The following is a 23,345-nucleotide window of genomic DNA, read 5'->3' on the forward strand; positions in this document are numbered from 1 at the left end:
GTTTCGAGAGATTTGACCTTCTCATCAATTATGACATTGTTACAAACTTAACAATTGTTACTCTCCTTAATTAACATCAGATACGTCACTCATAACATTTAAAACGTTGTTACAAAGTAAAAAAATGTTACGCTCCTTAATTAACATCGAGATACTTCTCTCATAACATTTTAGGCGATTTATTTATCATTTGATTTTCACAGACTTTAAATGTAGATGAAATGTATTGCGGTACGCCACAAATACAAGCTACTGCTGTACGCTGATGACAGGTTACGTTTTTCATGACAGTTCATTGGCAGCTTTGCAGATTACTCACTAGATGGGGTGATCGTTTTATGCAGATATTTCGTGCTCATGTAGTGCTTTACTGTTTACATGTGTAACTAGAGCTCTTGTATAATGTTTTTAAATATCACTGTAACAAAACAAAATAAAAATTACTGGGCTGTGTGTGGTAGATGTGCTACCGCCTGGAGAATAACATACGTTGGAAGGTCAAGAACTAGACAATGGTATAGGGCAGTTAAACATTCCATGAAAGAATGCAGCTCATTTTAAATAAATGGAGATCTGTTGGTAGACAGAACATAAAAGAATGTAGCATGTTTAAGTGTACCAATATGTCGCCAATCACTGTAGTAAACCATTAATGATAATTAGACGGAATGTCTCGGAACATGCCGTTTAAATAAATAAACAAAAAAGTTGCAACAGTGGCTCTGGAAGCATTTATTCAGTATATTACTGAATTACTTCAATCATCAATACAAACAAAATTTTGTTCTTCTGCATAAAATCGGCCCTGCCGATATATTATAACACGAAAAGGGAGGTTCTGTGTTTCTGTATCACATAGTCAAATGGCTAACAGAGGCTGTCCACTATTCAACCAACAACTATGTAGCGACCAAAGCAGTACCTGAAAGTAAATTTTCGACTACCTGTGTGGCAAGTGCTGCAAACAGCAAACGTCATTCCCCGATATCTTAATGTATGTGCTATCATTCTGTCCATTCTTATTGTTTCTGTTTTCCACATTTCCCTTCTCTCGATGATTCTGAAGTGAACGTCCTCATTTGTTATCCTGTCAGTACCTTTAATTTTCAGCTTCACTCTGTAACTTCTTGTCACTAAAGCTTCGACACTCCACTATTCCGAGTGTCGGCAGTCCAACATTCGTTTCTATACAACGCTGTGTTCCTGACGTTGATTTTTAGAGATTTCTTTCTCAAATTCAGGTTACGTCTGATGCTAGTAAACTTCTCTTTTTTCTGGTGATACTTTGCTTATTATGGCACCCTTGCTTAGTCAGTCACCTATGTGGATAACTTGCCTCATATTACAGCAACGGGTTCCATCACCCCATAAGAATTATCCGTAAATACATTGCTCGTATACAATCTGTTCTCTCTACATCTCTCTATTTCGCACACGGTGTGTTCACTTCATTATTTTTGACTTCCTGGACGAGATGAAATCATATGCAGTTTTCGATGTTTCCAGCCGAATGATTTCGCCCAAAATGCGCAACTTGCACTCCAAAATCAGCACAGTCTGAGGAATTTACGGACAGCGGATTTCTGCCGTAGAATCCTCCACTCATACCTTGTATCTCGTGCATTGCCTATAGTAGTACAGAGAAGATATAGTTTTGAGTACAATGGTTGTGTTTGCTGTGAGACTCACGAACATTTGTAAGATAGAGAATGATACTATGTGGTAAATTTGTTTTAAAGATAATTTCATTTTAATTTTATTTCAGTGCAAAACTCCTCTTGCAGCCGCAGTAAGCTGGAGGCCTCGTCTGAAGATGGAAATTCTACCGACGACTGAATTTGTTATGAGAGATTGTCCTGCAAGGAAGGAGGACTATCTGTCGTATATCTCTCTAGTTCCTTGTTTGTAAAACTGACAAACTCACAATTTGATGATGATGCTAGTGGATGGAGTGGTAATAAGGGGAAAATGTGGATTTTCACAACTAGACAACTCATTGTAGTGTTGTATGCAAGGTCCACATATCTGGTGATTAAAATCCTAAGTAGATACCACACGCAGTGGTTAAGTCTGCAGGGATAACGCCTGGATTACTCTAACTGATTTTGTGTTGTCACGATATTCACACCTTAAATGTGGCGTCAGTTCTAACACCAAGCTTAAGTACTCGTGGAGTTGGTGCGACTCACATGGCCGATATGCTTGTTACTTCGTGACTCTCTGAGTAGATGAGTGTAATTGTGTCTGGTGAGTGAAAGTGGCATCCGGCGGTGTCTACGGAACTTCCCCATGGCCTCCGCATCGTGGCAGAGGATACTTCTCACCGTACCACATGTTAGGGTTCTTACTGTCCCATAGGAGTAAGGGCTGCGGGAAGTATGACGACATAAACGCCTCTGTACATCTACATCCATACTCCGTAAGCCACCTGACTTGTGTGGCGGTGGGAAACGAACTCGGCCTTTCAAAGAAACCATCCCCCCATTTATCTAATGCGATTTACAGAAATCACTGGGAACGTAAATCAGGATGGCAGGACAGTTTGAACCGTCCTGATCCCGAATTTCTTTGGGTTGGTGCTTAACTTCGTAGCGTTTTTGTTTTGCACCCTCATATTCAGGTTGCTACTGGCGTATCTATTGATTATCGGTTTTTTTTGTATGTGATTCACTGTTGGTATTTGATTTTGCATATTGCCACTTTGGCATTCGGAGATAGAACACGTGATCGAAAGTATCCGGACACGCCCCAAAACATGCGGTTTTCATACTAGGTGGATTGTGCTGCCACCTACTGACAGGTACTCCATATCAGCGACATCAGTAGTCATTAAACATCGTGAGAGAGCAGAATGGGGCGCTCCGCGGAACTCACGGACTTCGAACGTGGTCAAGTGATTGAGTGTCACTTGTGTCATACGTCTGTACGCGAGATATACACACTCCTGAACATCCCTAGGTCCACCGTTTCCGATGTGACAGTGAAGTGAAAACGTCAAGGGACGCGTTCAGCACAAAAGCGTACAGGCCGACCTCGTCTGCTGACTGACAGAGACGGCCGACGGTTGAAGAGGCTCGTAATCTGTAATAGGCAGACAGCTATCCAGACCATCACACAGGAATTCCAAACTGCATCAGGATCCACTGCAAGTACTATGACAGTTAGGCTGGTGGTGAGAAAACAGATTTCAGGGTCGAGCGGCTGCTCATAAGCCACACATCATGCCGGTAAATGCCAAACGACGCCTCCCTTGGTGTAAGGAGCGTAACCACTGGAAGATTGAACAGTGGGAAAACGTTGTTTGGAGTGACGAAACACGGTACACAATGTGGCGATCCGATGGCAGTATGTGGTTGTGGCGAATGCCCGGTGAACGTCATATGCCAGCGTGTGTAGTGCCAACAGTAAAATTCGGAATCGGTGGTGTTATGGTGAGGTCGAGATTTTAATGGAGGTGTTTGCACACCGTGGTTTTTTGCGTGGCACTATTACAGCATGGAGCTACATTGATGTTTTAAGCACCTTCTTGCTTCCCCTGTTGAAGAGCAATGCGGAGGTCGCGATTGCAGCTTTCATCACGTACGAGCACATGTTTATAATGCACGACCTGTGGCAGAGTGGTTACACGACAATAACATCCCTGTAATGGGATGTTTTGGAATGCCGACTTCGTACCAGGCCTCACCGACCGACATCGATACATCTCCTCAGTGCAGCACTCCGTGAAGAATGAGGTGCCATTCCCCAAGAAACCTTCCAGCACCTGACTGAATGTATGCCCGAGAGTGGAAGCTGTAATCAAGGCTAAGGGTGGGCCACCACCATATTGAATTCCAGCATTACCGATGGAGGGTGCCACAAACTTGTAAGTTATTTTCAGCCATGTGTCCAGATATTTTTGATCACATAGTGTAGTAAGTGGAGCTGTGGATACTACACTCCTGGAAATTGAAATAAGAACACCGTGAATTCATTGTCCCAGGAAGGGGAAACTTTAATGACACATTCCTGGGGTCAGATACATCACATGATCACACTGACAGAACCACAGGCACATAGACACAGGCAACAGAGCATGCACAATGTCGGCACTAGTACAGTGTATATCCACCTTTCGCAGCAATGCAGGCTGCTATTCTCCCATGGAGACGATCGTAGAGATGCTGGATGTAGTCCTGTGGAACGGCTTGCCATGCCATTTCCACCAGGCGCCTCAGTTGGACCAGCGTTCGTGCTGGACGTGCAGACCGCGTGAGACGACGCTTCATCCAGTCCCAAACATCCTCAATGGGGGACAGATCCGGAGATCTTGCTGGCCAGGATAGTTGACTTATACCTTCTAGAGCACGTTGGGTGGCACGGGATACATGCGGACGTGCATTGTCCTGTTGGAACAGCAAGTTCCCTTGCCGGTCTAGGAATGGTAGAACGATGGGTTCGATGACGGTTTGGATGTACCGTGCACTATTCAGTGTCCCCTCGACGATCACCAGTGGTGTACGGCCAGTGTAGGAGATCGCTCCCCACACCATGATGCCGGGTGTTGGCCCTGTGTGCCTCGGTCGTATGCAGTCCTGATTGTGGCGCTCACCTGCACGGTGCCAAACACGCATACGACCATCATTGGCACCAAGGCAGAAGCGACTCTCATCGCTGAAGACGACACGTCTCCATTCGTCCCTCCATTCACGCCTGTCGCGACGCCACTGGAGGCGGGCTGCACGATGTTGGGGCGTGAGCGGAAGACAGCTTAACGGTGTGCGGGACCGTAGCCCAGCTTCATGGAGACGGTTGCGAATGGTCCTCGCCGATACCCCAGGAGCAACAGTGTCCCTAATTTGCTGGGAAGTGGCGGTGCGGTCCCCTACGGCACTGCGTAGGATCCTACGGTCTTGGCGTGCATCCGTGCGTCGCTGCGGTCCGGTCCCAGGTCGACGGGCACGTGCACCTCCCGCCGACCACTGGCGACAACATCGATGTACTGTGGAGACCTCACGCCCCACGTGTTGAGCAATTCGGCGGTACGTCCACCCGGCCTCCCGCATGCCCACTATACGCCCTCGCTCAAAGTCCGTCAACTGCACATACGGTTCACGTCCACGCTGTCGCGGCATGCTACCAGTGTTAAAGACTGCGATGGAGCTCCGTATGCCACGGCAAACTGGCTGACACTGACGGCGGCGGTGCACAAATGCTGCGCAGCTAGCGCCATTCGACGGCCAACACCGCGGTTCCTGGTGTGTCCGCTGTGCCGTGCGTGTGATCATTGCTTGTACAGCCCTCTCGCAGTGTCCGGGGCAAGTATGGTGGGTCTGACACACCGTTGTCAATGTGTTCTTTTGTTCCATTTCCAGGAGTGTAGCAAATAGCGTGCCAAGTGGATGACATCGAAACGCTTCCGATATATTCTTCGGTCTGAGTTCATAGAAGGGTGACAACAGCATAAGAAACCGGAAACATTTGCACCCTGGTTGGGAATAATGCCTTGTCATGGAAACGGTTTTCTCGTTTTAACGAGGATCTCTCTGACATTAGTGACTCTCCGTGTTCAGGAATAGTGAAGGAGAATGTATTGTTGATGACTCAGGTCTATGTTACGAGTGTCTCTTGTGTTTATTAAACTTACTCATAAACGCTAGAACTTATGCACCAACCTAATAATAGGGCTCGCACGAGTGCTGTGTACCGAAACGGCTTTGTAGAGAAATTATATTTCTCCGGAATCTGGCAAGTGAATCGAGTCCTGCAACTGCTTTACCCGTGACTGAGTTAATGCTATTATTCCACATATATGCGTTCACTGATTCCAGTTGTGACTCGCCGATGGTGTAGTTACAGAATACTACCTTATCTCGTTTTGTAAAGTACACAATTTTACACTTCTGAACACTGTGTTCCCACATACCTCCAAGGAGCATGTCTCCACTTAGTTCTACATCTTTCAATGACCCGTCATCCAGAATAGCGTGCTATGTTCAGTGAAATGCTTTTGGAAAGTTAAGAAATACTGAACTTCCCTGACTGCATCGATTGGTAGTTTTCTAGATGTCTTGTGTTGGGTTACTCATGACTGATATTTTAGGAATCCATGGTGGCTAGTATGGAGGTCATTCTGTCAAAATACCACGTTACGTGTGAGTTCAGAATATCTTCTAAGATTCTATAACAGATGGACGATAGTTCTGTGTATTACATGTGTTACCGTTACCGTAACCCGACTAATCTATGTTTTCTTTCAACTAATCGGCACATTTCTTCGGTCGACAATTCTACTGTACGTTACCGTTGGAATGGTGTAATGTACTATCATGCGCAAAAGTATCCGAACGACCTGAATTGTGATCAGCCTGATTTGCATGCAACCAACATAACGTAGCTGTCTAGCGGTTCCTCTAATCACCTTGCGGTACAGTCGTTCGACTATACAAAATGGATACTACGAGAGACCACTAGACAACACTCTTCTTTAAGGCAATCAGTGCGATGCAACATCACACCATGATACTGCAAAAACTGGAAAAACACGTAATTACAGATGAGTTAGTCCCTAACGCTTGTACAGGTTACAATGATTTTCAAAAGCGTTCCCGTCTCATTACAATCTGAAACAACTAACTATGGCATATAAACTATGTAGTAATCCTTAAACAATGTAAATGTTTGCATGAATATTCTGAGACAATGTCTGGACTGATAAAAGTCTATGACAGTTCGAAGTATTTTTCCTCTGTATAAGGTTTTCCCGCATCTGCTAAATGTCCCTGTGACGGTTGGTTTTTGCATAAACTAGTCGTTAAAGGAACTAGTTAAAGAAAACGCGATAAATAGCGGTAAATGCTCTATAGAAACCACAATATTAATGGAGTAAAATCAGTAACGTCGCTGTACTAATTATTCATGAAGTATTATTTGCTCACATGTTTGAACTATAAATGACATGACGAAATTTTTTGTTCTGGGTCTGGACAGAAACCCAGCAGTTATAGCCACTACTAACTAAAATACCGTCCTCCTGAAGAATATCGTGCCAAATTCTGTCCAACTGGCGCGTTAGATCGTCAAAATCCAAAGCTGACTCGAGGATCCTGCCCATAATGCTACAAACCCTCTCAGTTTGGGAGAGATCGGGCGATCTTGCTGGCCAAGGAAGGGTTTGGCAAGCACGAAGCATGGCAGTAGAAACGTACACCGTGCGCAGGCGGACATTGTCTTAAAGTACCCCTTGTGGGATGGTGCACGCAGAAAACAAGTAGGTGGCCAGGTAGATGCGAACAATAGACGTGTATTGCCATAAGCAAGAAGAAAGCACGAACAAAAGAATATTGCTGTCCATGCATCAGCACGGTTTTAGAAAGCATCGCTACTCCGAAACGCAACTCGCCCTTTTTTCACATGATATCTTGCGAACCATGGATGAAGGATATCAGACGGATGCCATATTCCTTGACTTCCGGAAAGCGTTTGACTCGGTGCCCAACTACAGACTACTAAGGTGCGAGCATATGGGATTGGTTCCCAAATATGTGAGTGGCTCGAAGAGTTCTTAAGTAATAGAACCCAGTACGTTGTCCTCGATGGTGAGTGTTCATCGGAGGTGAGGGTATCATCTGGAGTGCCCCAGGGAAGTGTGGTAGGCCCGCTGTTGTTTTCTGTCTACATAGATGATGTTTTGGATAGGGTGGATAGCAATGTGCGGCTGTTTGTTGATGATGCTGTGGTGTACGGGAAGGTGTCGTCGTTGAGTAACTGTAGGAGGATACAAGATGACTTGGACAGGAATTGTGATTGATGTAAAGAATGGCAGGTAACTCTAAATATAGATAAATGTAAATTAATGCAGATGAATAGGAAAAAGAATCCCGAAATGTTTGAATACTCCATTAGTAGTGTAGCGCTTGACACAGTCACGTCGATTAAATATTTGGGCGTTACATTGTAGAGCGATATGAAGTGGGACAAGCATGTAATGGCAGTTGTGGGGAAGGCGGATAGTCGTCTTCGGTTCATTGGTAGAATTTTGGGAAGATGTGGTTCATCTGTAAAGGAGACCGCTTGTAAAACACTAATAGGACCTACTCTTGAGTACTGCTCGAGCATTTGGGATTCCTATCAGGTCGGATTTAGGGAGGACATAGAAGCAATTCAGAGGCGAGCTGCTAGATTTGTTACTGGTAGGTTTGATCATCACGCGAGTTTTACTGAAATACTTCAGGAACTCGGGTGGGAGTCTCTGGAGGAAAGGAGGCGTTCTTTTCGTGAATCGCTACTGAAGAAATTTAGAGAACCAGCATTTGAGGCTGGCCGCAGTACAGTTTTACTGCCGCCAACTTATATTTCGCGGAAAGACCACAAAGATAAGAGAGATTAGGGCTCGTACAGAGACATATAGGAAGTCATTTTTCCCTCGTCCTGTTTGGGAGTGGAACAGGGAGAGAAGATGCTAGATTCAGTATGAAAAAAGAGAGAGACGGAGATCGTTCTGATCTCATACGAACAATTGTCGGTCGTTTAGTACAGTTGTGAAAGGTTACTCTGCAAGGACAGAATCGGTCGCAGTCACTACTGTTGTCTTGTTCCGGTAGCGGTGCATCGTAGAGTAATCGTTTACTCAGAATCAGACTCGGCATCAGTTTCGGTGGCCGACTGATGGAGAGCTACTGGAGGCGGACCTATGACGGCGTCCCTGGAGTATGGGTACCAGGTAGTGGCTGCCGTCAATTGGCTTCGCGGATGCGAAATAGTGCCGACTGTGTCCGGAGGTAGTCGCGCCATAGCGTAAGGCGCAGTGAAGTCGCGTCCTTCTAGGCGGCAACCCGCAAGACAGTTCTGTGTGGCGCGTATGATGGTTCATCAGGCACCAGCCGTACGAGGTATATCTTGCTGAAATCTACACTATTGGCCATTAAAACTGCTACACCAAGAAGAAATGCAGATGATAAACGGCTATTCATTGGTCAAATATATTAAACTAGAACTGAAATATGATTACATTTTCACGCAATTTGGGTGCATAGATCCTGAGAAATCAGTAACCGGAACAACCCCCTCCGGCCGTAATAACGGCCTTGATACGCATGGGCGTTGAGTCAAACACAGCTTTGATGGCGTGTACAGGTACAGCTGCCCATGTAGCTTCGACACGATACCACAGTTCATCAAGAGTAGTGGCTGGCGTATTGTGACGAGCCAGTTGCTCGGCCACCATTCACCAGACGTTTTCATTTGGTGAGAGATCTGGAAAATGTGCTGGCCAGGGCAGCAGTCGAATATTTTCTGTATCCAGAAAGGCCTGCACAGGGCCTGCAACATGCGGTCGTGCATTATCCTGCTGAAATGTAGGGTTTCGCAGGGATCGAATGAAGGGTAGATCCACGGGTCGTAACACATCTGAAATGTAGCGTCCACTGTTCAAAGTGCCGTCAATGCGGTCAAGAGGTGACCGAGATGTGTAACCATTGGCACCCCACTCCATTACGCCGTGTGGTACGCCAGTATGGCGATGACGAATACACGCTTCCAATGTGCATTCACCGCGATGTCGCCAAATACGGATGCGACCATTATGATGCTGTAAACAGAACCTGTATTTATTCGAAAAAGTGACATTTTGCCATTCGTGCACCCAGGTTCGTCGTTGACTACACCACCGTAGGTGATCCTGTGATGCAGCTTCAAGGGTAACAGCAGCCATTGTTTCCGAGCAGATAGTCCATACTACTGGAAACGTTGTCGAACTGTTCGTGCAAATGGATGTTGCCTTGCAAACGTCCCCATCTGTTGATACAGGCATCTAGACGTGGCTGCACGATCCGTTACAGGTATGCGGATAAGACGCCTGTCATCTCGACTGCTAGTGATACGAGGCCGTTGAGATCCAGCACGGCGTTCCGTATTACCCTCCTGAACCCACCGATTCCATATTCTGCTAACGGTCATTGGATCTCGACTAACGCGAGCAGCAATGTCGCGATACGATAAACCGCAACCGCGATAGGTTACAATGCGACCTTTATCAAAGTCGGAAACGTGATGGTACGCATTTCTCCTCCTTACACGAGGCATCACAACAACGTTTCACCAGGCAACGCCGGTCAACTGCTCTTTGTGTATGAGAAATCGGTTGGAAACTTTCCTCATGTCAGCACGTTGTAGGTGTCGCCGCCGGCGCCAACCTTGTGTGAATGCTCTGATAAGGTAATGATTTGCATGTCACAGCATCTTCTTCCTGTCGGTTAATTCTCGCATCTGTAGCACGTCATCTTCGTGGTGTAGCAGTTTTAATGGCCAGTAGTGTAATCCCAGGACGGCTTGCCATGAAGGGCAACAAAATGGGGCATAGAATGTCGTCGACGTACCACTGTGCTAAACGGCTGCCGCGAGTGGTAACCAAATGGGTCCTGCTCTGAAAAGAAAAGCTGCCCAAGACCATCACTCCTGGTTGTCGGGCCATTTAACAGGCGACACTCAGGATGTTAACCCACCGCAGTCCGAGGCGTCTCGAGACAGTCTTAGGCTTGGAAACTCATTGACCAGATGCGTCCCACTTTGAACTGAGCCCCGCTGACCAGCAAAGAAGTGCCTGGTGACTCCCCAGAGAGTGATGGGATACGAAACCCACTTGCGCCTGCCATATGGCCCGACAACCAGCAGTGATGGTCTGAGGTGCCATTTCGTTTCATAGCAGGATCTATCTGGTTCCCATCCGCGCCACTCGTACAGCACATTGGTGAATCGATGATATTCTCTGCTCCGATTTGTTGCTTTCCACGGCAAGCTATTCTGGGCGTACATTTCAGCAACGTATTGCCCGTCCGCACACGGCGAGAGCTTCTACACCTAGCCTTTGTGCTTTGCAAACTCTACCTTGGCCAGATATGTTGCCAGATCTCTCCCCTGTTCCGACATCTGGAACATTATGGTGGGAGCCCTCCAACTAGCTCGGGATATCGACGTTCTAACGCACCAATTGGACAGAAGTTGGAACGATATCCCTCAGGACATCCAACAACTCTTCTTAATGCAATAATTCACCAACAGCCGTATGTATTGTAGAAAGATATTTTATTTTATGAACTTCTATGTGCTACCAGTTACGGCATTATATTGATGCCATCTTCAGACCCCACTCGTCATATTCGTAAAATCACTATACACTGAAGGAGCCATATAACTGGATCCGTGAATCAATTCGTCCTGCAATAGCTCTTGGTGGCCAGCTGGACGAATCGATTCACCGATCCAGTTATGTGGCTCCTTCCCTGTATAGCGATTTTACGACTATGACGAGTGGGGCCTGAAGATGGCATCAATATAATGCCGAGACTGGTAGCACGTAGAAGTTCATAAAATAAAATATCTTTCTACAATACATACGGCTGTTGGTGAATTATTGCATCAAGAAGTTCATGACAGCCGTCGTCCCACGATCCATAATGGATCAGCGAAGATCCAACAACTCTGGAAATCAATGCCAAGCTGAATAACTGCTTGCATAAGCGCTAGTGGTGGACCAACGCGTTAGTGGCTTCCTTAATTTCTGAAAATCTTTCTCTTGAATAAAGGACGCAATTTGTAATAACTTCTTTGACTGTAAATCAATCAAACGATTTCCGTCCGATTCGGATAATTCCTTCGCGGTGCATCCTTTCTTTTTTTTCTCTTGTTATCTTTGAGTGTGTAAGCAGCCCTCGGTGATGGCAGCCGCTTATGGTTTCTGCAACCGCTGCGGCTGAGCTGCTAGTTTCTGCAGTAACGACCAAAAAATAGTGACCTCTCTGCAGTATACTGCAGACAAGCGCGAGTTCCAAGATGACAGATATCGTATTCACACGACTGCAGGTTTTCTTCTGATTTGACGAACCCTTGGGCACCGTGCTGCACTTTGACAGGTGCACTAAATTACCCGATCTGAATCCCATAGAAAATGACTAGGTCTATTTCATGCAGCGGATGAAACCTAGCAGTCAACATCCCCACAATTCAGTGTATTCACGGGAGGCTATCATAGATTAAAGGTTTCTGCTGGTTATGGCATTCCTGAACAATCTTCTCGACTCTCACTTAATCTAGGCCATTATCTAGGTTAGAGGCGGTGACACACGGTATTAGCGTAACGTTGCCTGTGACTGTTTTGTCCGATACGTTAGTATGCAAGGAGGACTCCAACAGTGACGCTGCAACTGTTGTATCTCGCGGAGAAAACGTGAGCATAAGAGGGGTTAGGGTACGTACAGAGGAATATTGACTGTCAGTGTGAAAATGTATTTTTACGCCATAAGCTGCCGTTACTGTTTCTGTCTGCCTGTTGCATTTGCTTTTTTTTTTTTTTTTTTTTTTTTTGCAGGTAGTTCTTCTTATCAAACCTCTACGTACGATTGGAGTTGAGCTTTGGATGACTTTCTTTACGTGTAACGTAGTTTTAATTATTCAATAATTACACTACTGCCCATTAAAATTGCTACACCAAGAAGAACTGCAGATGATAAACTGATAAACGGCTTTTCATTGGACAAATATATTATACTAGAACTGACGTGTGATTACATTTTCACGCAATCTGGGTGCATAGATCCTGAGAAATCAGAACCCAGAACAACCACCTCTGGCCGTAATAACGGCCCTGATACGCCTGGGCATTGAGTCAAACAGAGCTTGGATGGCGTGTACAGGTACAGCTGCCCATGCGGCTTCAACACGATACCACAGTTCATCAAGATTAGTGACTGGCGTATTGTGACGAGCCAGTTGCTCGGCCACCATTGACCAGACATTTTCAGTTGGTGAGAGATCCGGAGAATGTGCTGGCCAGGGCAGCAGTCGAACATTTTCTGTGTCCAGAAACGCCCGTATAGTATCTGCAACATGCGGTCGTGCATTATCCTGCTGAAATGTAGGGTTTCGCAGGGATCGAATGAATGGTAGAGCCACAGGTCGTAACACATCTGAAACGTAGCGTCCACTGCTCAAAGTGCCGTCAATGCGAACAAGAGGTGACCGAGACGTGTAACCAATGGCACCCCATACGATCACTCTAGGTGATAGCCCAGTATGGCGATGACGAATACACGCTTCCAATGTGCGTTCACCGTGATGTCGCCAAATACGGGTGCGACCTTCACGATGTTGTAAACAGAACCTGGATTCATCCGAAAAAGTGACGTTTTGCCATTCTTGCACCCAGGTTCGTCGTTGAGTACACCATCGCAGGCGCTCCTGTCTGTGATGCAGCGTCAAGAGCAACCGCAGCCATGGTCTCCGAGCTGACAGTCCATGCTGCTGCATACGTCGTCGAACTGTTCGTGCAGATGGTTGTTGTCTTGCAAACGTCCCCATATGTTGACTCAGGGATCGAGACGTGGCTGCACGATCCGTTACAGCCATGCTGATAAGATACCTATCATATCGACTGCTAGTGTTACGAGGCCGTTGGGATCCAGCACGGCGTTACGTATTACCCTCCTGAACCCAAAGATTCCATATCCTGCTAACAGTAATTCGATCTCGACCAACGCGAGCAGAAATGTTTTGATACGATAAACCGCAATCGCGATAGGCTACATTCCGACCTTTATAAAAGTCGGAAACGTGATGGTACGCATTTCTCCTCCTTACTCGAGGCATCACAACAACGTTTCACCAGGTAACGCCGGTCAACTGCTGTTTGTGTATGAGAAATCGGTTGGAAACGTTCTTCATGTCAGCACGTTGTAGGTGTCGCCACCGGCGCCAACCTTGTGTGAATGCTCTGAAAAGCTAATCATTTGCATATCACAGCATCTTCTTCCTGTCGGTTAAATTTCGCGTCTGTAGCACGTCATCTTCGTGGTGTAGAAATTTTAATGGCCAGTAGTGTAATTTGGTCAGCTCACAACTGTTCCCGAACCAATACAGTGATGGAATATCACATCAACCCGCTAACACTGGTACAAAGTATCCTCTGACGCGGCCACTGCAGTGCGTTACGTTATGTATGAGAAGCGTTGTGTGAGAGCTGGGCATATGAAACGCACCAACTCGTAACCTGGGCTAGCATGCGGATGAAGCCGGCTTTCGGCTACTCACGGCCACTAACACTTTGCTTCAGAGGCTCACACCGCACTTGCGGAACAAGCGGTGACGCAGAGAGGTGCTGACGTCGTTGCTCTTGTGTTTCAGCTCGAGGCAACGCGGAGCGCTGCGCCCCCAACATCCGCTTCATGGACGACTGCAACCTCTGCATCTGCTCCGCCGATGGCATCAAGGCCCATTCGTCGTGCACGTTCGCGCAGTGCCCCGGCAAGCCACGTTAGTGTCACTAGCGACCTCCCAAGCACCTCAGTGCCTGAACACGCCCTGTCGTTACCCGTATCACGTACCCCATAGTCACTAATGAACCACACGCAAGCACCTACAAGCATATAAACACTAAAGCAGATGTTCGTTATAAAAACAAAACGTATGCACAGTGCAAAAGTGAAGACGCTTAACATAAAAAAATCGTTAACTGGAACTAGTTATACGACCCCTACAAAATCATTTTATACATTTCCTTTCTTCTAAAACGAAACAATACTCGTTCAAGATTTCTACTACTGCGATATCATCCTCACACCTTGACTCGTTTTATAGTCACACTGAACAAAGAAAATAGTGGTTGCCGCTGCTAACATTTTACTACTTTTCTTTGGTTGCTGCTAATGACAAGACTTGTGAGTTACCTTCCGACTTCAGTTATAAGTTTGTCGACATCATTGAATACTGTAACTGAATCTTTTGTGTTCTTCTGCTTTTTAAATTTTGGTGCTGTAATATACTTTTCAGATCAACATTTGAGTAATCACGCCGGTAACAAACCGCTATTTTGGTTACAATCAAAATAGATCTACTTAAAATATTTAACGAAAAATGGAGGTCGAAAACGAAAATCTGTAGATAGCTTGGTTTTTATTACCCTATACCATTAACACAAATTAAAAAAAGACATCATATTATAGCAATGTTTAAGAATAGTGTGTTCAAGCAAGGAAAAAAAAGTTTGAGAACAGTTAAACTCTAAGATGCCTTACTTGTTTGCTTCTACCCACTTAGTCTCAATGCGTTTCCACATCAGGACCTTAATACTGTGAAGAAATGTTGCACTTGGAAAACAAATATGTAGTGATCTCTTTTCTTTTTCAAATTCAGTTTGGTTTGAATGCTTAAAGGGAGGGCATAAGAAATTTTCGTGAAGTTACATCGGATCATTTCAAGTTTACTGTGCCTTCAGTAATTAATGAACGAAAGATGTCGTCAAAGCCTATGAAACAGGTTTCGCTGTTTTGCTAATAAAATTTCATCGTCTGAGAGACATTCACGTTTCTTTCCGTATGAACTGTTCAATAATAAAACTTCATCATCTTTCCATATGAACTGTTCAACAGGAAAGGACACTTCAGCCTGTTCCTTAAGAAGGTTGTGATTGTGCAGGATTCTACTCCATTGGCAAACGTGCTACAGTACAGTTTGCCACAGTGTGGTAAGATGAAGATCGCAAAGACCTTTCAGTTATCTCAGTTTCTTTGAAGTGCTGCCCATACAGTCGCAGATCTAATTTTTGTCTCTATCATGATCCCTTTTGTCTGCCAATTGGCGCGTTAGGTACTTTATTTTTCAAGTTCATAATCACAGTGGCAGTTTTCTTCTTGGTAATAACTATATCAAGGAACAGTATGCTGGTTCAGTAACACATTGATCAATGACATTTTCATTTTTATTGGTATTCTGAGCGTTATACATGGATACGCAGCATATGATAGTCATTTCTGAAAAAAGAACTTGTGAGAGACAATAATTGTTTCAAAAATTTATATTAGTTACATACAGGTCGCAAGGTCCTATTTTCGTGTCGTGTATAAGGCTTCTCATTACTAATATTGTTTCTAAACTGACTTTTTAAGCCATCACAGAAAAATATTTACAAATACAGGTGTTACAGACCATATTTCGACATTTCTGACATTGTTTTAGCCTTTCATCGACAAATTAATGTCTCTGCAGCATGACACAGTAAATACAACGTCCCTTCAAATCTAGGCACAGCTGCTACGACAGAGTATTCCTAATTTGAAGGCTCTTCATTGGACATCCATGAGATGTAGTCTGTTTAATGCAGCCACAGCAGTCTGTCAGCATCTGTATCTGTAGGTTTTACTAAGATCTTTTTTTATGCAACAAACCATCCCAAAGTGAAAACAGTTCGCTTTCAGTAAGAGTAGGTGAACATATAAGCCAGTTAAGGCAAATGTAGACTTTTTTTATTCTTTCAGGACGCAACATCATAATATGCAAGCAAATTTCAGTTCTCTCACGCTCAAATACATGCAGTTCTCAGACGCCATACACATACATTTTCACTGACAGTAAAATATTTGAGCGCAATTTACACAAAATGTTCTTTCCGTCAGTGTTTAGATCCAACTATGTTCCAGACTATCTATGTATCATGAATTAATGATGAGCCACATTATTTTTCCATCAGGAGAAGATGTGGCTTTTACCAGGTAAATGGATCCTTTCACTCATTCTGAAAAGGAAGGCCATTGTTAAATTCATTTAGCTTTTTGCACTTTGCTCAGTAACAGATAGAAACAATTTACAGCATAAAAACTATTACCAAATTTCGTTTAATCTGTAACTCTGTATTTCTACAATGTAATTTATATTTATACTTAAAAGTTTTTCACAGCATTTACTTGCTTCAAACATTAATGCTATTGATATATTACGTCAGTTCCTCTCAAACGTTCCTCATAAGCGTTTCACTGTTTCTTAGTAGTGGAACACAAGAAAATATTCAGAGGTAATCAGTCCTCAGCAAAACTACTACACACAGCACTTTCCTTGGTATTATAAATTATTGCAAATGATAGCTTATGCCTGTGATAACACTAGCTTTAAAAGTGTGTAACAGCTGTTCAAAAAGTAAAATTATATGTGTAAGTATGTTAAAATTGTTTGCTACATTATAACAATCACTTCTGCACTTCCAATGAACTTTTATTACCTGATGATAAAATATTTAACAACATTTGTAACATTAACCTATTTGTATAATTGTTTGACAACAGTTTTAACATGGAAAGAAATGTGGGGGCCAGTAAACTGCATGTGACTTCAACTCAATGCATGGTGCACGACTTAACACTATAACGTAATGGGAAAGAATAACATCACATTATTTGTGGTTGCCACTGTGTTGTCTGGTGCAAATTGCAGAACAGAAGGGCTCAAGTATCATAAAAACAGGGCGATTATGTTATACTCTGCTCAATATAATGGCCAACTGGGAGCTTTAAATATAAACATATTTACAATAAAATCACTTAATATTGCTAACTATGTGTACAGATGACAATGTGTTGGAATAATGTAAAGTCTCTGAAAATACTTTTAGCTATAAATACAGAAGGTACCCACTGCTTTCTTGCATATCTGACTTACTTATTATTCTTATAGTATAAAGACAACACTGTCTACTAGCATTCTTCTGTGATGACTGTGAATTAAATTGCATTCTGCTATAAGCGTATTGCTGTAAAGAGAAAGTCTGTAAATTCTGAAATGATACACTTGGACGTAAAATAACTGCAATTTTTACCACTAAGTTTTAAGATACAATAAGTTATTGTACTATCACAAAAAATAGAAAAAGTTATATTTTATTGTTTGTGGTGTATCCTTGTAAAGTTATATTATATAGAAATATAATATATAAAATGTATTAAATCACTTTGCTTAATCTGAACATTGAAGAATACGCTGCTGACCAAAACACAAATTGTAAAAGTCTCAAATTTTTCCCTTCATCCTTGCCACACTAAGCCTCAGAAGTGTATTACATGGGATGGCATTCCACAGGCTACACACGATCTTCTGCATACATGTATTCATATGAGAAGATGTTTTTCCCAACCATAGAATCTGGAACTCTGAAAATCCTTAGACAAAAAATACAAAGAGAAAAAATAGGCATAATGTAGGCTGTCATAGGTAATACAGTGGTTCTCATGGATAAACAACAGTATAGTATCAAAACTTAAGAAATCATAAAATAAAATAAAATCACAAAACTGTCCGACCAGAAACAGATTGTACTGAAGATACTAAAGACTGCCTAATGCTCTGAAACTCAGGAGCATTCTGAAAGTACACAATGTAAGTACACCTATGAGGCCAGACATAAATCACAGAAAAATCCCCACATTTACCCTCACACAACAATATAAACCATGAACAGACAGAACAGTGAAAAAGATGAAGCTAATAAACCATGTAAAAGACACAAACACACACACACACAATATATATAGGGGAAGGTGGGGCAAGTTAGAGTGCTGCCATCTGTGGATAGCTACGTCAACATCATCAATACACAGGTCCCAGTGTGTTGACATTGGTGAACCTTAGTTTCGCGGCGGTTACTGTGAGCTTTGCAAGGTACGTATAATTGTTATACTGATTTGAAATTTTTTACACCTTTCGAGGTCCTAAAACATGTGTTTCGTGAACATTTGTCCAGACTGTATATATAGCACTGAATAGTACGTCTTATTAACAGTTAACTGCTGTATCAGTAGTCAATGTTCACTAAATAGTGTTCATGTAGGCGTAACATAACCTGACAGAATGGTAGGGGGGAAGACGGGGTGGGGCAAGATGGAGAGCTTCCCCGTCTGGCCCCTACTATTTGTCCAACCATTACGTTCTTATCGTCTCATGTGTTGACGTCGCTGCGGGTTTTGAGCACGTACATTATACGTTGAATACAATTGTAAATAGACTGGTATTCGTTATTCCAACGTTTCCTAATTAATTACAAAGTATGCCTTAGGCTATATGGCGAATAAAAATACACAAAACGTGCTAAGTCAGTATTCTTGCTATGCTTTAACGGCTGACTATTGGAAATATGGTATTTACTAGATAATATAGATTACCAGGAATGATCTGACTCAATAGTACATTCCACGTGTTTTATTTCAGATGGTTCGCAAGTATCGGCGACAAGCGTCTAGGCAAGATTGGTCATTGGAGTCAATGGAAGGCGCTGTAAATGCTGTTATAGAAGGTCATACGGGTTCTTTCAGGGCTGCTCGTCAGTTCAACATGCCACAGACAACGATTGAACGACATGTGGCAAAGAAACGTGCTAATCCTGGCTATACAGTTGTGAAAAGGTTAGGACCAATCGCTAGTGTGTTTACCCCAGAACAAGAGGCAGAACTTAAAGACTACTTAACACAGATGGAAGGACAGTATTTTGGCCTAACACTCAAAGAACTTTGTCAACTTGCTTTTCAGCTAGGTGAACGAAACAACATCAAACATCCATCTAATACTGCAGCCAAATCTGCTGGAAGAGATTGGTTAAATGGGTTTCTTGCACGATATCCTGCCTTAACAATACGAAAACCAGAGGCCACATTAATCGCACGAGCAATTGAGTTTAATCGAGTTGCTGTAGATCGGTTTTTCGATCTGTTAGAAAGTCAATTAGACACATTCAAGTTTACGGGAGACAAAATTTTCAATTGCGATGAGATTGGTTTAACAGTCATTCCAAAACGTCACACAAAGGTGGTTGCTTTGAAAGGGCGCAGACAGGTGGGAGCAGTTACTTCAGCAGAAAGAAGCCAGACTGCGAGTGCAGAAATCTGTGTTTCAGCGTCGGGTTGCTACGTACCACCTGTGTTAATTTATCCTCGAAAACGAATGCAACAAGCGTTTGAGACTGGCCTGCCCCCTGGTGCCTGAGCAGAAGTCCAAGAAACTGGTTGGATGACGAAAGAACTGTTTTTGACTTGGTTTAAGAAGTTTATTGTATTTACTGGAGCGTCAAAGGAAAGACCAATGCTTGTCATATTGGACGGCCACAAAACGCACACCAAGAATTTAGAACTGATAGATGTGGCCCGCGAAAATGGGGTTGTCTTGTTGTGTTTGCCACCACACTGCTCACACCGTTTTCAACCATTGGACGTGGCATTTATGAAACATCTCAGAAAATTTTACGAAGATAAAGTAAGATCGTGACTTCGCACCCATCCTGGAAAAGTTGTTGCGCTGCATCAGATCGCAAGTTTATTCGGCAAAGCCTTCATTCATTTGGCTACAATGTCCACAGCAGTGAACGGGTTTCGGAAAACAGGCATTTGGCCTGTAAACAGAAATGTGTTTCAAGAAAGTGATTACCTTCCCTGTTCAACTACAGACATTCATCAAGCTCACACATCTGAAGTTACAGAAACGGAAGACCAAATACCAGAGATGTTGTCAAGACGTGAAACACCTGAACAATTAACAACTGACGATCAAGCCTCTGTTTCGTATAACTTTCTGGTTACCAGCCCTGAAATGTGGTAGCTATTCCAAAGACGGATAAAAAAAAGGAAACTATCTAACAGGCGTGGAAAACACGTTGTATTGTCCGAATCTCCTCATAGGAGTGAACTATCTGAAGAAATTAAACGAAAAGGAGTCCGCAAACGTGCTGCATATAAACGAAAACTCTTCTCAAAGACGTTTAATAAACCTGGGATACCACCAGAAGGACATAATGACAACGAAAAAGTGACGAACGTTACTGACGTCTTAACCACCCCTTCATGCTCAAGGGATAATAAGCTGAGGTCGAATGACAACGAGGAAGAGAGTGAAGAATGTTTATACTGCTATGAATTCTCTGAAGGAGGCTTGATACGGTGTATTAGCTGCGGACGCTGGGGCCACGACACTTGTGCAGGGATAGAAAGTGATGATGACGAGGCTGTCCACACTTGTGCAATATGTGAAAGTAAGAGGCCTAAATAAATCGTAATACCTGATTCTACAATTCGCAGAACCATATTTCGAAGCCGGCCGGACTGGCCGTGCGGTTCTACAGTCTGGAGCCGAGCGACCGCTACGGTAGCAGGTTCGAATCCTGCCTCGGGCATGGATGTGTGTGATGTCCTTAGGTTAGTTAGGTTTAATTAGTTCTAAGTTCTAGGCGACTGACGACCTCAGAAGTTAATTCGCATAGCGCTCGGAGCCAGCCATGTTTCGAAACCTTATCGTCACATGATTTCGTTATTCAAGTCCTTATTTAAGCTTTACAGATGAATTCATGCTAGTTCCCCATCTTACCCCGCATATAGGACAAGACGGGGAATTAGTAGTTAATGTTTCAAATCGAGATGTTTATAACTAAGTGTAACAAGTTTGCCGGTTTCTTTGCATGGTATTGTAATTCAATTGTTAAGTTAACAAATGATAATCAAACCTACTTGAATTCGTTTATTTTGGTTCTCTTGTAAGGGTTTAAAGTTAGCTTCCCCATCTTGCCCGCCTTCCCCTATATATGTATGTATATATATATATATATATATATATATATATATATATATATATATATGCTCATGAATTAAGAATAATTGCAGAATGGATAATGTGGTGCCACGCAACGTGGCACTAAACAAAACTGGCGCTAATAGCATAGGCACATAGGGAACACAGGTCTGCAAGTCCATGGCATTGGTGATAATTTGAGAAAACCGCCAGAAACGCATGTGCTACAAAACGTCGCTGTTTCCTGCGCACGTACCCCGATATCAATATGGGATATGATCACTTACACAAGCCGCACAACCGGTTGGCATACCCAGGATCAGGTGGTCGAGCAGCTACTGCGGTATAGCACACTTTTCTTGCACCAGTGCCTGTTGGAGCTCTTGAAGTGTCGTAGGGGTTTGAGGACGTGCAGCGATACGTCGACCGAGAACATCCCAGACGTGCTCGATGGGGTTTAGATCTGGAGAACAGGCAGGCCACTCCATTCGCCTGATATCTTCTGTTTCTAGGTACTCCTCCACGATGGCAGCTCGGTGAGGCCATGGATTATCATCCATCAGGAGGAAGGTGGGACCCACTGCACCCCTGAAAAGGCGGACATACTGGTGCAAAATGACGTTCTGATACACCTGACCTGTTACAGTTCCTCTGTCAAAGACATGCAGGGGTGTACGTGCACCAATCATAATCCAACCCCACACCATCAAACTACCATCTCCATACAGGTCCCTTTTAAGGATATTAAGGGGTTGGCATCTGGTTCCTGGTTCACGCTAGATGAAAACCCGGCGAGAATCAGTGTTCAGGCTATACCTGGACTCTTCTGTGAACGTAACCTGGGACCACTGTTCCAATGACCATGTGCTGAGTTCTGGACACCAGGTTTTACGGGCTCTCCTGTAACCAGGAGTCAGTGAAATGCACCTTGCAGGTCTCCAGGCGAATAGACAATGTCTGTTGAGTCGACTGTAGACTGTGTGTTTGGAGACAACTGTTCCAGTGGCTGCAGTAAGGTCCCGAGCAAGGCTACCTGCAGTACTCCGTGGACGTCTGCGGGCACTGATGGTCTTCTTGTGGTGTTGTACACTGTGGACGTCCCGTACTGTAGCGCCTGGACACGTTTCCTGTCTGCTGGAATCTTGGCCGTAATCTTGAGATCACACTTTGTGGCACACAGAGGGCCCATGCTACGACCTGCTGTGTTTGACCAGCCTTCAGTCGCACTCGTACTCTCCCCACATTACGTCATTAGTATGTGTTCTTTGAGCCATTTTCAACACACATTCAACATTAGCACGTCTGAAAACGTCTGAACACTTAAACGCTGCACCGTACTCTGACAAGCACCAACACACCTCAGAGTATGTTGACTGCTGCCAGCTCGCCGTGAGACGACCACAGGTCAAATGCACCGCATGGTCACACCTGCGGTGATTTACACCCGCAAACCGCCCACCAGAGCGTTATTTTACCCTGTATCATCATCATTATCCTTAATTTATGAGCATATATATATATATATATATATATATATACATATATACATACATGTATATATATATTCGAGATACAACTTTCCTCATAGAAAACATGTAATCCACAATCCCAGTCAAAGAACTAACCAAGATAACTGATAACTGAACGATGCCTAAATCTTTATAGTCAGTTATCACAAGGACACATATCAGAGACAAGCATACTGCTACACCCTATTACTGCTTCATATCTAATAAATAATTCTACATAAAAACAATAGGACAGCCAGGGAGACTCCTCAGTGAAGAAAATCTTGCAAATATCTTCATGAAGGAAATAGAAGAAAGAGGTTTCTTAGAAAAAAATGTCTCGAAAATGCAGCCTACTATACTGGATGGCATAAGATAGAACAATGACACACAGAGATAAATTCACAATACAAAAACATAAAGTCCGCTTTATAGAAAGAACAAAGAGGGCAAATAAACTTCCCAGCTATATCTATAACAGAAAAAAAACTAAAG

The 23,345-nt window shown here is 43.6% G+C and overlaps 1 protein-coding gene across 1 annotated transcript in view; it reads left to right on the plus strand.

Moving 5' to 3' along the window:
* LOC124711248 (pacifastin-like protease inhibitor cvp4) overlaps nucleotides 1–17,421 on the plus strand; it is a 124,460-nt gene extending 107,039 nt beyond the window's left edge. Inside the window, exon 3 of the mRNA XM_047241218.1 lies at nucleotides 14,155–17,421. Within this exon, the coding sequence (XP_047097174.1) occupies nucleotides 14,155–14,288 (134 nt within the window). The 3' untranslated portion in view covers nucleotides 14,289–17,421. The remainder of the gene's footprint in view (nucleotides 1–14,154) is intronic.
* The last annotated feature ends 5,924 nt before the right edge of the window (nucleotides 17,422–23,345 follow it).

The sequence above is a fragment of the Schistocerca piceifrons genome, chromosome 8 (assembly GCF_021461385.2).
Source record: "Schistocerca piceifrons isolate TAMUIC-IGC-003096 chromosome 8, iqSchPice1.1, whole genome shotgun sequence".
Taxonomy (NCBI): Eukaryota; Metazoa; Arthropoda; class Insecta; order Orthoptera; family Acrididae; genus Schistocerca; species Schistocerca piceifrons.